This window comes from Populus trichocarpa, chromosome 1, assembly GCF_000002775.5.
Source record: "Populus trichocarpa isolate Nisqually-1 chromosome 1, P.trichocarpa_v4.1, whole genome shotgun sequence".
Lineage (NCBI taxonomy): Eukaryota > Viridiplantae > Streptophyta > Magnoliopsida > Malpighiales > Salicaceae > Populus > Populus trichocarpa.
Genome location: NC_037285.2, coordinates 19629276 through 19646327, shown reverse-complemented (window position 1 = coordinate 19646327; position 17052 = coordinate 19629276). Strand labels below are relative to the sequence as shown.

At 33.2% G+C, this 17052-nt stretch overlaps 1 protein-coding gene across 1 annotated transcript; it reads left to right on the top strand.

The window, feature by feature from the left end:
• Positions 1-11216: 11216 nt before the first annotated feature.
• On the top strand, positions 11217-13218 carry LOC18094846 (threonine synthase, chloroplastic). Its single transcript, XM_006369220.3, has one exon. It carries the CDS (start codon positions 11442-11444, stop codon positions 13005-13007), a length of 1566 nt encoding a protein of 521 aa, XP_006369282.1. The 5' UTR covers positions 11217-11441; the 3' UTR covers positions 13008-13218.
• The last annotated feature ends 3834 nt before the right edge of the window (positions 13219-17052 follow it).

The window sequence follows — 17052 nt, the reverse complement described above, 5'->3', positions numbered from 1 at the left end:
ATAATTGTTCTAAAAATATATTTATTATGTATTTTCATCTTTGCCCTTTTAACTAAATATATTTTTATTCTTTTGTATTTCTATCTTCTATTTTAAGACATTAACCACACGTATCCTTAAAATTCACTCAATTGTTTTTATTAATATTTAATTTTAGTGAAGAAATTATCTATAAAATTGCACAAATTAAGATAGTTAAAAGGATAGTAAGTCTTTTACATATATAGTATTTTCTTTTCCTACAATATAATGTATCAATTCAAAAGTTCAAAAGTTTTTTCTTATATCATATATTTCAAATTTTCATATATACTAATAGTTATAATGAAGAATAAACTCTCATTGTAACAAGTTTTGACAATTAGATCATGCAACATCATCTCAAATTTAAGAAAGTATGAACCATTTAAAAAATTATCCAACATTTGGATGGAAACATAAAATTAATATTTTCATCCACAAAGCATACATAAAAAGAAAGTTTATTTTTTAAGACTTGAAATAAATCACTTAAAACTCAATATTTTTTTTTTCATTCTTTCCTCTTCGAATATAACAAATTTTTAAAATAAGTTGCATAAATAAAAAAGTGTTTGCAGTTAAGTTTTATTGCATATGAATGAAAAATCTTACTTGAATGAGGTAGTGTTTGTTTTTGCAGTCCAATCATGCTTTTGAAAAAGTTTAAATTTTTTGCAACCATGCTAGACCTAAGCGCTTTAGGTCTGGCAAACATGCCTGATTTGACAAACAATAAACAAAAAGGATAATTGTGCACTTTAGTTGTCAGGAGAAAGAAAAGAAAGAAAAAAACGCAAACAATCGATCACTAGTGGCAATCCAACCATTATCTGTCTACACACGCCACACCATGTGAAAAAGGGCACGGTTGTACATCCAATTAGACGACAGATGGCTAGATTTGACCACCGGAAAGCGTCATATGCGCCTTCGATTAGTACTTAAAAGTGCATGCTCATTAAGGCTTTATATCATCATATTGCACTTAAAATATCATTAAATTCCCTAACTTAAGCATGTTTTATAATAACAAGTCTGATAATATAAGATAGCTTTAATTTATGGTAAATGCTCATTTTAAATGTAGACATATCTCACAATTCAAATGATTGATTGATGTGAGTAACTATTGAAAGTGAAAGGACAAAAGAAGGGCTAAGCTTAGAAAAGAGATGCTGGATTAAATTGGAACATCATTCAGTCATTTGATCATATCTAGAGTTGTGGACCTTGGATTGATGTTTGGTTTATTGTTCTGGAAAGTTAAGACATGGGCCTACAACTTTCATAAAGAGTGGAATACCCAAATCAGCCATTTTCAAATTCAAAGCTTGGCCACAAAAGAGAAGTCAGAATCTGTCCTGCAATCCAGCCTAAACACTGCTCAGAAGTTTACCCATAGATGGAGTTCTAGAAAGCCCAATGACGTCAAATTTGGTGGGTGAAAATATAAGACAATTTACAATAACTTTCATGGGACCCCTGCTTCAATTATGATGTTAGCAATGACATTTCATCCAGACAAGAGCTTGAGGGCTATCCATCACGTCCACCAAAAGCACTACTTAGTATTTTAACCATATCTCGAGCTATAGTGATCCAAATGCTTTGAAATGTTGCGGGTGGAAAGAGGAGATTATTGCCAACAACTTTCATGAAAAACACTTTGTCAAATTCTGATTTCAGCAATGTCATTTCATCCAGCCAAAATATTTGAGTGCTGCTGTCCACCAAGTCCACTAAATCAATAGTTGGCCACTACATCAATAATCAATTATCAAATGAATAGTTCTGAATTTTAGCCTATAAAATGAGGCATTTGTCATTCATTTAGGCATCTTGGTTTTCAGATCAAAATCGTTTTCTTGTTTTCTCTCTTTGTAATGTTCAAGTTCTATTTCATGTTATATTTTTATTAATCTCTTGTTTATGCTTTTCATTTCCTTTACTATTCTTAGTTAACTTATATCATAATTATGTTCTTATCTTATTTATTTATATTCTTATCTTATTTATTTATGTTCTTATTCTTCATTATGTCTAGCTAAGTTAATATTGTCAAGATGAAAAGTTTTCACTAATGGTGTTAGAATATGTATAATATAAACTCAACATGGACTTTAATGTTTATATCCAAGAAAGTTTGTTATTAATATGTGTTATCATTTTATCTTACTAATTCTTAATACCTTGCTTGTTAAATGATTAATCTAGATTTGTGTTGTATAACACTTGGTACAACAAATGTTTGATCCTTTATAGTCTTCGGCCGACATCGTTGTTATGAGAGGAACTTGATTTGTTGTTAACATAAGTTAGCATCATGAATTCCTGACAATATTTAAAAGTATGGTGTTACTAAAATAAGATAATTAATATGATCATGTTAAAAATTTATAATGAACTATTAAAGATAAACCATACGATTGGAATCTCCTTTGTGTGTGGTTTCCAGTTGAGTAATAAAAAGAGTTTATACTATACTTATTTCTAATACCATTAGTGGATCCTCTAACCTTGACAATTTTTTTTATCATTGTTTAATCCTCACATTAATCTCACATCTCAAAGTTCTATTTAATCCTTTGTTATATATGGATCGACCCCAGTCTTGCTGAGTTATTTATTACTTTGACACTCCTGCACTTGGGATAAGACATCAAATCTTTGATCGTGTCACCTTCTTAATGGCGCGGGTGCTGCCTACTCGCTGGGGTGTAAGGAACATGTGTCCGCAGCTTTTCAATTAAAAAATAACAAATACATCGTGAAAATATTAAAGCGCCCCTATGGTCCTCTTCATTACACAAAATACTCATGTAAAATATCAAAATACCCCCAAAGTCAAAGCTTCGTTTTTGTCTTTTCTAAAGCTAAAAGTGTTATTTGACTATACTTGGAAATTGAAAACACCTGAATACCCTTGTGGAAGAAAGCCAAAAAAACATTTATCCGCTTGTGAAAAGATGAAAAATTGAAAGTGAAATCATTATTACAATATCTACAGTGATTTCCTTACATCATTTAGCTTTTGTTATAACTAGACCGTGGGTCCTACTAAAATTGTTTTGGGTAAAAAAAAAGGTTGAGGTATTGGTAACATGTATTTCTTTAAAATTTATTTTAACTATGAATTAAATAATATTTTAATTTAACACTATGATGAAAAATATATTTTATCTACCTTAGTTAATTTAGGTTTACCAGTGAAACTCTTGAGTATAATCTTAAAAAAAATTAGAATGTCGAAGGATAAAATTAGTGAAAAACAACATTTGATTAAAAAATATAGTGAACTTTGAGTCAACCAAGCAAATCTAGATGCGCATCATTAGATTCAATAAATTTTTTAACTTAGAGATTTTTTTTCATTTAATTACATGACAATAAAGTGCATGATATTTTTTGTTGTAAATAATATTTTTTTTAAAAGTAAAAAAAAAAAAACATGACAAGCATATGGGCCAACATAGCAAAAATAGATCATTGACAATAAAAAAGTGAAATTGCATTCTTTTAAGTTCGAGTTAAATAGAAAAAAAAATCATTGATAATAAAATGTGAAATTTTTTTTTTTAAAAATTGAGGATAAAAAAGCATTAAACAAAAACAAAACAAAAAACAAATAATACCCTGGATGTCGTAGATCAACCCGTCAAACTGCTAACCAAATAATGAACTCAACTAGGTTCAATAATTTGTTTTACCAATTTTTTAAAACTAAATATAAAATAGAAGAAGACAGGAGCTTAGTCAAGCGGTCTAGGCATTAAAAAAAAAGCCCAGCAAGCTCCCCTAGGCCTATCTTATTTTTTTCTAATTTCTTAAAGGGGTGAACCATTTTTCTTAAACAAGACAATAGACAATGTGTTGCCCCCGCTTTCTATAAATTGCTGGAAAACTAGGGATTCGGTTTTTTTCCATTTAAAACTCATTCTTGACCAAAAAAACCTGGAAAACAATGTAAACACCTTAATAAACTTATTCATGGCCATCAAAAACCTAGAAAACATCCCAAAAAACCAAAATCAATTTGAACCCAAAATGATTCTCGCAGTTAGATCTACTTCCTCGGGCAAGAAAAAAAAAAAACACTTAGGTCAAACTACCTTTAGAAAATGGAACCCATTTACACAAAAATAACACCTAGGCTAGCCCATTGGCCCGTAGTACTTAAAACAAATGACCAAATAAAAAAAAAAGTATTGGTAACATGTATTTTTAAAAAATAAAAATATCTTATCCATGAATTTCAAATCAGTTATATATTAAAGGATATTTTTATCTAACATTGAGAAGGAAACACATTGAATCAATCTAGGTCATTTCAGGTTGACATGTAAAAATTGCAGGTATAATCTTAAAAAAAAACAAATTGGGAACCTAAATATCGAATTAATTTAATGTTAAAGGATAAAATTAGCAAAACAAAATGAAGTAAACTTGAGTCAACCAATCAAACTCTTAATGCAAGTAATGCATGCCATCAGATTCAATAAATTTTTTACTACATAGATTATTTTTCATTTAACAAATTTATATGACAATAAAGCGAATATGATATTTTCTAATGAAATGTTTTTTAAAAAGAAAAAAAAACATGATGGGTGCGTGGGGCTGAGATAACAAATGCAAATCATTGATAACAAATGGTGAAATAACATTTATTTTAATTTTAAGTTAATTAAAAAAACAGATCATTGATAATAAAGGGTGAAATTGCATTTTGTTTTTAAATTGAGGTACTAAAAATGCATTAAAAAAAATAAACTGGATGTTGTCACTTTACTTGTCAAACTTATGATCTGGTCATGGAACTAACAAAGTTAATTTTTTCCTATATCTAAAAAAAAAGGCCAAAGAAGTTCAGCAAAGATGACTTATAGCCTAGCACACTGGCTTTTAAAAGGAACAACCCAGGCACATGTTCCTTTAAGCCCAGACCCGCGCGTCTAGACTTGTTTTTCTTTCTCATTTAAAGGGGCAGACACCTGTCATTCGCCTCTATTTATTTTGTTTCCTTTAAAATACGAAGACGACGTGTTACCCACTAAGGCAAATAATGTGTTGTCTCCCAACCTAGATTCTGACCACCACTGTGGTGGCCGAAAAATTAGAGCTATAGGTTTTTAACCCACTAAACCTATTTTTCAACCCATTTAAAGCCAAAAATACCCAAAAATAAATCCTAGAACATGTAAAAACCGATTTAGCAACTCAATAAACCCCAAAAAAGACTCAAATCACAAAATAAAATGGAATAAATTTTCTCTTCCTCAACTTAGATATGTTTTTAGACAAATTTGAGGCTTAAAACAACCACTATAAAACTCCCCTCATCAAATATAACCTACTGAAACCAATCTCAACTATTTTGGTTGTCGAAATAGGTATAAATGATGACTTTTTCTCTCTAAACCGAGATTTGATGAGCTTCTCTCTCTTCTCTAATAAAAAATGATTTAAAAATGAGAGAAATAAACTTTGATACTAAAATTGAATTTTTAAAAACTAATTAAAGGGATTGATCACCTATAAACCAAAAAGTATGGGGGACTAAAGTAAAGTTTTTGTATGAAATTTAAAATCACCACCCATAATACCCTTCATTTTCATTTTGGTCCTCTAACTTTCAATCCAACCCTTCCAAAAAAAATGCAATTGGGAAATTTAGGCTTAAATGAGCTTAATTGTTCAAAAAAATGTTTGAGAACTAAATTGATCTTATTATAAAAATCAAGTATTTCATTCTACAATGATTTGTGAGAGAATGCATAGTAAAAATGGCTACAGTAAAAGCCCCACATGTTTTAGCTTTATACTTAATACCTAATTTGTTTTAAATAAATGTGTGAACTATTAAAATCTTAATAATTAAATAAAAATTGAAGATGTGACTAGTTTGATACTAAAATTTTGTTTATGTGTCACTTTAGTACGAAGTTGATGGTGTTATATGAATTTAAGGAATGATATAGTATTAATGATAAGAAAAATACTTTTGAAGAAAAAATTTTCTCCTTTTCTTTTTTCACTTTATAGCTTCTTGGTAAAGTTAGCTAATTTTTACATTTTTAAAAAAATTGAAAAAAGTGGGAACCCTTCTAATTTATAGGATTTATAAGTTGATTAGTTTTTTTTTAATTGGTTTTTATATTTTGTCCAAAAAGTAAAAAGAAAAAAAAGAAATATTTCCTTCCAATTATGTGCTCACCTTGTTACTTGTGCCACTTGTTTTTAATATGTAATAACTGGTGTATTATTCACTTTTAATAAGTATTCTTCAATTTTAGAAATGAAATTTAAATTTAAATGCTATTATTAACAAAAAAAACCTAAAAGAGATCAGGAAAGTACTATGGATTCATAATGCTTTTACTTAGATTCCAACGGTATTTTGGTATTTTCATGGCAGTTCTCTCCAATTTTGCGAGAAGTTTTCATCAATTTCTTCTCATGCCTTGTAAATGGACAAGAGATTTATTTCCCTCTTTTTTTCTTTGTGAACGTAGGCTCTACCACATTTCTTCTTGTTCTACCTGGCTTTTATACATCTAAAATTACATCTTTCAAATCTAAAACCTTTTATTTATGAGCAAAAATGAGAAAGGGGAGAAAGAAAATATAAACCTCTAGTTAATTTTTTTTCCAGTATTATTAAAATATTAAAAATTGAACCAAGTGATGAAATGGGTTGATAGATAAATAAATAACAACAACAACAACAACAAAATGGTGTAGTATTAAATAGGGGTGTTCAAAATAACCGATCAACCGAGAAAACCGAAGAAAAATTAACCGAAAAAACCGAAACGAAATGAAAAACCGATTAAACCGATTGTCAAAACCATAAATTTTAACAGGTCTGGTTCGGTTTCGGTTTTGAACCAAAAACCGGAACAAACCGAACCGGACCCATTAAAAACCAAAAATTACACAAATCTCTGAGTCTGAGGTATAAATAGTTAATTGTAACCTAACCCTCCTGTCTCTCACAAAAAGCCGCCGCCCCCCTGTCAATTAATTTCTAATTTTCCTTTCCCGGTTTCCCAATCTTCCTCTCAATTAATTCCCAAGCTTCCTTTCCCATTTCCCAAGCTTCCTTTCCAGTGGGTTTTTTCTAATCTTCCTTTCCCATTTCCCAATCTTCCTTTCCAGTGAGTTTTTTCTAATCTTCCTTTCCCATTTCTCAATCTTCCTTTCCAGTGGGTTTGTTGAAAGAGCTTTCAATGCAAAGGTCACATTTTTCAACTTCACATACGAAAATTGATGGCAAAGGGCAATGGAAACCATAATCTTCCTCTTTTTCTTGTTTTTATCTTTCCTCCCTTTTCATTTTTAGCTGTCTTTCTTGTGGTAAGTATTGGTGGTAATGGTTGAGATCGGTGGGACTAATGGCAATGGAAACCATGGAGGAGTTGTTTTGGATATTAAAGATAATTATCCTTCACCTAGCTCCATCAAGAAAGTTTCTGTTTTGAATTTATGTGCCTTTCATGCAAAGGGTGCTGTAAATCCATCTTCTTTCTGTGTCTGTATTTTCCTTGCCGTATGAAAAATCTGGATGATGGGATTAGGTTTCCCGGTTTTTTGCCAAAAAAACCGGATTTAACCGAACCGGACCGGTTCGGTTTGAACCGGTTTTCGGTCCGGTTCAGTTAATATTTCACAAAATTAATGTAATTCGGTTCGGTTGGTTTTTTGAGTCTAAACCGAACCGAACCGTGAACACCCCTAGTATTAAATAATCAAAGAGGGAATTTTTTTGAGGGAAATATTTATATGCGGTACTTTAAAAAATGAGCTAAGACGAGGTTTATGGTTAAATGAAAATATGTAAATAATACAAAGGCATTGTCATAAATAAATGGAACCTTGGACTTAAATATTTGCCCATATTTTTCTCCTTTTGGCTAACGACAATCAAGAGAATGGAAGGCTAGGGTTTTTTATTTTTTAATTTCTCTTTATAAAACATTAAAAAGATGTTAGTTTAGGTGGGTTAAAAAGGTTTTTGGTGGATCAAAGAAGGAAATTTAGGTGATTTAGGGGTTTTGGTACTTGAAAAAAGAGAGTTAGAAGTTAGAGAAAGGATGAGGAGAAGGTGAAGAAAGTTTGGTTTCTCTATCAAAAGTTTCCTACTTTCTTGTGTCTAGGAGGTAAGAATTACTTTATTTATAATTGGTTTTGATTTTGGCATGATTTTGAGATTAGTAATGTGAATGTATATTATGGAATGTTGAGAAAAATGAGTTAGGTTGTTGTAATAATAAGTTCGGTTTGGAATCATGTTCTTAGACATGAAAAAAAACTACTGGGTCATATGTGAATTATGGAAAAATGACAAGAAAACATAATATATATTCCCTTAGTATGGGAATTTCGACCCAGGTAATGTTAGGGAGAATGAACTTGGTTGATTTGATTGTTATAAAAATTGTGTTTAATGGTGTTATATGAGGTAATTGAAAAATAGTTATGAACTAAATTTTCATAGAAATGGAAGAAAAACTCATGCTCTTATTTAGAGTAAGTTTCAGTTAAAGAATGTGATGGGAAAGAGAGACCAAGATATTTCTTTTAAAAGATTTGGAATAAATGTTTATTTATATGTACAAAGATAAATTGAAATGGAAATGTTTTAAAAAATCATATAGGAACACATGTTTACTTTGATGAGGGGGTGTTTGGCTTGATGAACAAAAAAAATATATAAAAGTAACAGGTTATAAGGTTATAATAATCCATAATGTAAATGAAAAATGACCAATTATAGGTAGCATGATGAGCTTAAATGGGATGGAACTTTTATGGTGAATTTCTTTATGATGACCAAAAGTTTCCATTTATTATAAATGCATTATGTGATATGTTAATTGGTTAGAAGTTGTAGAATGAATTGAAAAAAAAAGGTATTTATTTCACGTATGTTAAATATATGATGTTGAGATAATTAGGATTGCTATCTTGGAATCTAGATATGATTCCTAAGTTAATGGAAATGATATTAATGAAATTAGCCTTATGATGTTAGAGGATATCGCGATAGCTAGGCCTAAAATTTGGAGGAGGTATAGGATCGTCACACACGACAGGTGGGTGCGCAACACTTGTATTAAATAGATTTTAGAAATATTATATTCAAGTTATATTTAATGTTTTTTTTTGTTCATGGCCTATTATGTAAAGATTGGAATTAAGGAAGGAATAATTATGATCTTGATTAGTCATCCATGTTATGGGGACTAATGATATTAGTTGGTCTGATATGATATTAAATGAGAAAAAAGTGTAAATGTAAAGTATTTGATTAATCATCCAGGCAATAGAGACTAATGATACTAGGTTTGATTGGTATATAGGAATTCTTGATTAGTCTTTTATGTGGTGAAGGCTATTGATATCGATTGGATCGATATCGGTATTGATTAGTCGTCTAAAAGTATGAAGACTAATGATACTAGAGTAATAGGCTATTGTATTACAAGTCTCTTTCATTCCTGTCAATAATAGTGGGATTTCTTTTATTTGCCATTTTGATATAGTCAAGTTATATTCATGTTGTAACTTTTATCTGCAATGTAATTAAATTTAATGAGTGGTAATTAACTAGACCAATAACTTTTGGAATGTATTGTCTACGATTCATTTAATAAGTATTTTATATTTTTTATGTTCAATGTTAATTTTCTTACTAAGTTATATATATTGTTTCAAATATTGAAATGTATATTTAAGTGATCAGAATGATAAAATATTGTTGAGATGTTAATATATGATCTAGGATAGTGGAACAAGTTTATATATATATATATATATATATATATGGTAAGAGAGAGAGAAAGAGACTTGCCAGAACTCTTAACAAATTCATCACCAGCTTCTCTCAAGCTAGATTTCAACCTCCCTAATTCTCCAGTAAAAAGAATCACACAATTTTAAAAAACAACAGCAGCTCAACAAATGGTTGAAAGAATACCCTCCCAAGACCACGACAGCTCCACAAATGGCTGGAAGAATACCCTCCCCAGACCACGGCAGCACACATGACCGTGCAAGTCAGGAATACCTCCAAAAGCCACACACCCATCAATACGTCCAAAAGCAACACACACCCACCATCCTCCCGACATCCCAAGAGATTTTTTTTAAATCTAAACCAACTCCCAAGACAATTGGCATCTCATGGATGCTATAAGCTGTTAAATAATAATTTGAATAGGAGAGGCAAACTACTAAAAAAGGCTCCTTATTGTGAGCAAGTTGGTTTGTGTTTTTTTTTTTAATTTGTACGCATCTCAATTAATTTCATGGATCCTGAAATTAACGATCATGTAAGTCTCCAATGGCCCTGAGAGGACTCGAACTTATGACCATTGAGGAGCAAACCCAAGACTTGATCAGTTGAGTTACTCCTTAGGGTTAGTTGCTTTGTGTTCTTCTTTTTATACATGTGAGCGTTTTATAGTACGGTTTAAGGTTGTTTGGTTCGATTTAATCAATTTCAGATCAATAAAAACAAAACCAAATTAAAATGGATTTTTTTTAGGTTTTTTAATTAGTTAATTTAGTGTTCTCAGTTTTTCTCATTCTTGTTAAAGAATAAAGCTTTATGAGCTTTAAGTTAGTGTGCAATACTATGATACTTATTGCTTTTTGAAATGTCCTTCATAAAAAAATATTTTTTTATGAAGATATTTTTGATATATTAAAAACTATAAAAAAATTAATTTAAAATTAAAAAAATTAAAAAAGCGGGGTGTGACCACATGGAAAGGTTCTCTGTTTGTTTTTGCGTTTTAAAAACGCTTTTGAAAAAATTTAAAATTTAAATTTTTTTTATTTTTTATTTGTTTTAAATTAATATTTTTTGGTATTTTGAGATCATTTTAATACGCTGATATCAAAAATAATTTTTAAAAAATAAAAAAATATTAATTTAATATATCTCAAAATAAAAAATACTTTAAAATATATCCGCAATCATACTCTTATTAAATGATAAAATTAGACGAAATTAAAAGAAGGAAGCGGCGGCCGCACCAAAAACTGTAGACATTGCGGCTGCATACAAGAAAAAGAAAATATTGTTTGTCGTTATCTTTGATGTTGTTTGAAGTATCAGTTTGATTGCTACCTTAGGTCCTTCCTTTTATAGTTCTATTTATTTTTTTCCCAAATCATTTAATTTATATTTTAAAAAAGTATTTTTCATGAGGAGACTCCGTCTTTTCACTTGATTGCACAACTCTAAAAAAGATGAAGGATCTGTTTGAATAAATTGAAGATCTGATATGGGGAGAGGGTTCTCTAAATTTTAATTCCGTCGCGACCCTATACAAGGATCTATCTATCTAAGGGGAGGCAAAGTCCCCTTCCGACTACTCTCTCTCTCTCTCTCTCTCTCTCTCTCTCTCAAAATGCCTTCTTCATATCTTCTCCAATCTCCCAGCTTCTCCACCAATCTCAAGCTTCCCTCAAAACCCAGAACTCCCACACCAACCCCTTGTTCTCTCTCCGTCAAAGCCTCCTCCTCCTCCTCCTCCTCGAACAATACCCCCGCCAGCACCTCAAGCAAAGGGAACAACATTCGCGACGAAGCCCGCCGCCAATACCTCACAAACCCACCACAAAACCAGAACTTCTCCGCCAAATACGTCCCTTTCAACGCTGACCCTGCCACCAACACAGAGTCCTACTCCCTCGACGAGATCGTCTACCGATCCCAGTCTGGCGGCCTCCTCGATGTCCAACACGACATCTCCGCCCTCAAAGCCTTTCCTGGCTCCTACTGGCGTGCCCTCTTCGACTCTCGCGTTGGCAAGACCACTTGGCCTTATGGTTCCGGTGTGTGGTCCAAGAAAGAATGGGTCTTGCCTGAGATTTCTAGTGATGATATTGTCAGTGCCTTTGAGGGCAACTCTAATCTCTTCTGGGCTGAAAGGCTTGGTAAACACTTCCTTGAGATGAATGAGTTGTGGGTTAAACATTGTGGGATTAGCCATACAGGGAGTTTTAAAGATCTGGGCATGACTGTTCTTGTTAGTCAGGTTAATAGATTGAGAAAAATGAACAAACCTGTTTTTGGTGTTGGCTGTGCTTCAACAGGCGACACCTCTGCTGCTTTGTCTGCTTATTGTGCTTCTGCTGGTATTCCTTCTATTGTATTTTTGCCTGCTAATAAGATCTCTATTGCCCAGCTCGTGCAGCCCATTGCCAATGGCGCTTTTGTTCTGAGTGTTGATACTGATTTTGATGGCTGTATGCAGTTGATAAGAGAGGTTACGTCTGAGTTGCCTATTTATTTAGCCAATTCGCTAAATAGTCTGAGGATAGAAGGGCAGAAAACTGCTGCCATAGAGATTTTGCAGCAGTTTGATTGGGAAGTGCCCGACTGGGTTATTATTCCTGGTGGGAATTTGGGGAATATCTATGCTTTTTATAAAGGGTTTCATATGTGCAAAGAGTTGGGGCTTGTGGATAAGATTCCAAGGCTTGTTTGTGCACAGGCCGCGAATGCCAATCCTCTCTACTTGTATTATAAGTCAGGGTGGAAGGAATTTAAAGCTGTGAAAGCCAGTGGTACATTTGCATCTGCTATTCAGATTGGCGATCCTGTTTCAATTGATAGAGCTGTTTATGCGCTGAAACAATCGAATGGGATTGTCGAGGAGGCTACCGAGGAGGAGTTAATGGATGCAATGGCGCAAGCGGATTCGACGGGGATGTTTATATGCCCGCATACAGGAGTGGCATTGACGGCTTTGATGAAGCTTAGGAAGAGTGGGGTTATAGGTCCAACTGATCGGACAGTGGTGGTTAGTACTGCCCATGGGCTTAAGTTCACTCAAAGTAAGATTGATTATCACTCGAATAATATTAAGGAAATGGCTTGTAGGTTTGCTAACCCGCCTGTGAGTGTTAAGGCTGATTTTGGTTCTGTTATGGATGTTTTGAAGAAGTATTTGAGTAAAACACCAAAGTAGTAGGCAGATTATGAGCACTGCAAGTTTTGCTTATGTAACTCTAGCGTATTGTTGTCTCGGCATAGGCATTGGTATTGCCGCTTTTATGATTTCTGCCATTGGATGCTTCATGTTAGGATTTTGATTGTCTAATGTGTAGCCTTTCATAGAGCTAAATCATATGGAAGACCGCATTACCATTTTTTAATAAAGACATTATCGTTTGAATTAATGCAAGTTTTGATGGTCATTTTGGCTTCAGGCGTTACTTTCTGTCTATATGTGTCTGGCTTCCTTATTTTTTACTGTATTGTTAGTAGAAAACTTTGTCTGTTTAAAAATTTAAACGTATATAGTTGAGTTTTAGTCTGTTTTGTTAAATTGCCACATATCAAAACAGCCTTGAAGCCATGACTTTAATATTCTGCTAATATCTTCTGTTTGCTTTGGAATCAAGTTAGTGTCCTTATTTTCTAGGTCTTTGATCTCGAAATTATTCCAAGTAGCAGCTGTATTCACCGCCTATCTCATGAGAGCTGTGCCAGGAAATTGCTCTCCCGTGCATTGTCTTCTGAGTGAGATTACTAACTAGTTATCTAAGTGGCTTCATAAAAAACTCTGATGGAGATTGCAAACTGATTATCTAAGTAGCTTAATAAAACTGTTAATTTTTTTTTAGCCATCGGTTATTTTACTTGGAGGTTAAGGGATAGACTTTCAGTGTATTAACCTTCGACATTCTCAGTCATAAACTGTATGGCAGAGATGCATACCAGAAATGTGCAGTTGCTTGCAGGTTGCTTCAGTTACAGAAAAGCAACTTCTGATAGACTGATGCTCTGTTGTGAACGTTATTGTTAACCGGAAGGTATGGAATCTGTGGTCTGAATATTGCTGGTAAGTGATATCAATCTTCGAAATGAAGGGACCACATTTTGCATTCAAGTTTTAGAACAAATTGTTATTTCTGGGCGGCAAGTTCCTTTCATTTTTTTGGTAGTAAACAGAAGGGTCAATGCATCAAGATGCATTGATTCTAGACTAATAAGCAAGTTTATTATTTACAACAAACAAGCAAAAATGGGTTTTCCGTTCCAGCTGGAGAGGCTTGTTGCTTCAGGCACAGGGATGAACTGCATGAGCAGTGTTGATTATTTTGGTAATCTGGTTTGTTATGTCATGATTTTCGGCATTTTAGACTTGCAAGGGAAAGCTAGTCAGGTTGCACTCACTTGGCCAAATTGGGGTAGACTACACCAAAACTTCCAAGTATATTCTATTTCATTATCAGTGTAGTTTTGTTGATTATGTGCTCACCTTTTTATTTATTGATAATTAATCATGAAACCTGCAAGGCAAGAAGCGAAGTAGTTAACATAACAAGCGAAGCTAATCAAGATTAGTTTTGAAGGATTTGGCTATTAATTTACTACGATGCAGACCTTTTTCCTTTGCCCTTACTCAGGATTTTATGAAGCTGAACGCATCTATACATCTATAATGCACAGCAGGTTTAGAGAGTGCATGTTCTTCTGTCAATATGTTCTCCTCCTGCTGTAGCTTTAACCAAACTCTCAAGTCCAACGCATCTAGCAGGGCCATCATGGCAAAAAGGGGGGAAACAGTACATTTCCATCTGAGTATTGTCACAGCAAAGAGCAAAAGATGTTGAAAGAAAATTACCTGCAAAACTCCTTTCCTGATGTTCAATTATTGAACAAGATTACATGATAAACCTTCGGATCGCACACAGAATATGATTTCAGGTCTCTTGGGTCATCTTCACCTACTTTTTAACTAGGGAGAAATTATCCAGTCTGTCCTTAGACAATGAGATGAGTTTCCAATCTGTCCTTATCTTACTCCCTCTCCCAGTTACCCAGGAGAGTTTTGGCTAAAACAAAGGAGCAGAAACAGAACATAGAGCAGTTCAAAAGCTAAACAAGATTACCAAAGTTTGCCATCCGTAATCATTATGATCTTCACCTCAAACCTGATCTTTCAGTCTGCCCTTTTTCAGGCACAACATGTGTAGAATCATTAAACCCAATATGTTTATCGTCTTAAATGCTCTTGAATTCAATATCCATGGAGTCTCGTTCATTGCCTCTCAGAACCAAGTAAGTAATTCTTGCTTGATTATAGTATCTAAGATGTCATTTAGATTTGGCACAAGGCTTTCTTGATACCATATTCGGTTCTTGATCCGTATGCAGCAGCAGTATCGTCCATGTGATGTTGTTTTGGATGAAGATGATGAGAGATTTGTAGTGGTCTTCGAAGAAACACTTGATGTTGGCGATGGAATGCTAAGGATTGGCTTTTCTGGAATTCTTAATGAGCATTTGAGGGTTCTCTACAGATGGTACTCTTTTTGTGTCTATTCTGTTTTGGATAAACTTATAAATAAAGAGGAACGTTTCACGGTTTGATATTTGATCTTAATAGCAGTACTTACATGGATGGAGAAGAGAAGAAGAATATGGCGATACTCAGTTGAACGCAAGGAGGTGCTTTCTGTGCTGGGATGAACCTGTTCCTTCTTATAAGTGAAAACTGTAACCTTTTCTTGTACTTTTTCAAACAAGGCTGTTGACTTCGCGTGCATTTGTGCAAAAAGATTATTATTGTATACTGGTAATGTGATGCATTTTCCCCTGCTTCTGTCTATGTTGCATATCTGATATTGATCTGGCATTGTTAAACTTGCCGAGCAGGCAAACTTCTAAGAAACCATAGACGTGCCTTTAGAGTTGACAGCTTTGTCTAATATGCCAATCATCGATGAAAAGCTTAATGGGAATGTCAAGACTGTTTATTTCGAGGAATCTCCTCTCCTCTCATTATTATTGTTTTGTTTTCAAAAACACTTTGAATGTCACAGCCTTATATGTCTTTGAATGGGTCATGCAGGGGTCGAGGTTCGTGTGTACTGTGTCCTCTGGTTCAGAGTAATAAAGAGGAATGTTCTTGAAGTATTGCTGTCAAGGCACTTGATTTATTTACTGAGTTAGTGATTTGCTTTCTGTTAGTGGTTGTGGGGAAATTCTGTGTTATTCGTTTGATTGTACAAACAACACACGTAGTGCATCAATAACCTGTTCAACAGAAAGGAACTCGAATTAAGAAGAAAAAAACATTTCAGTGAGTTAGGAATTTGTTTCTGTTCCGGGGAAGGTGAGCTTTATGCTATTTTCTAACATCAACCCCCTGATAGGAACTCAGCTTCTGAAAGCTATAAAAATGATCCCATTGTAGACAATGCTTCAAACACTTGAACACCCGATAGAGGATCAAAGATAGATGCCTTTTCAGGTAATCTGGTGATGGAGTTTATCCAGGTACTTCTCAATGCCTTGCCCACTTCCTGAGCGGTGAATGGTTGCTGTCTCTGAATTTTCTGGTGGAGCTATGGAGAGTTATGGTCTAGTAATCTATCGTGAAAACGAGTTGCTTCATGATGTGTTTTGCAGCCTGCAGCTGCTAGAAAGCAGAGAGCAAGTTTATCACTTGCTCTTAGCATCGTTTTTTGTCTAGTAATCTATCGTGAAAACGAGTTACTTCATGATGTTTTGCAGCCTACAGCTGCTAGAAAGCAGAGAGCAAGTTTATCGCTTGCTCTTAGCATCGTTTCTTCTTCTTCTTCTTCTTCTTTCTGGAGAGTTTGTGATTCACCCACGATACCATTTTCACTGGAACCTTGCTTCCATTGCTTCCAAGGAAATGGAAGTTTTATTCTCCTTTTTATATTTCCTCGTCATAAAGCTCCCACGTTTGTAAGGTGAAAGAAAATATATAGGGTATGTATGTATGATTTCAGGAAATAAAAATTGAACAGTGTTAATTTAAGAAAAACATCTGTGTAATATGATTCAATGATTTTGAGGAGAAAAAAAAAAAAGATCACGATGATGAAATCATTTCCTAATTGGCAAGGAATATTACAATATTAATTTTAAGAAACATAATTATTAAACTAAAGATAAATATTCAAATAATAAGATAAAACAATACTATAAAATAATTCAGATTAATACAAAGAAATATTTCAGTCCAAAAATAATCT

Coding starts and splice junctions, on each gene's coding strand:
- LOC18094846 (XM_006369220.3), top strand. CDS start 11,442: ATGCCTTCTTCATATCTTCTCCAATCTCCCAGCTTCTCCACCAATCTC.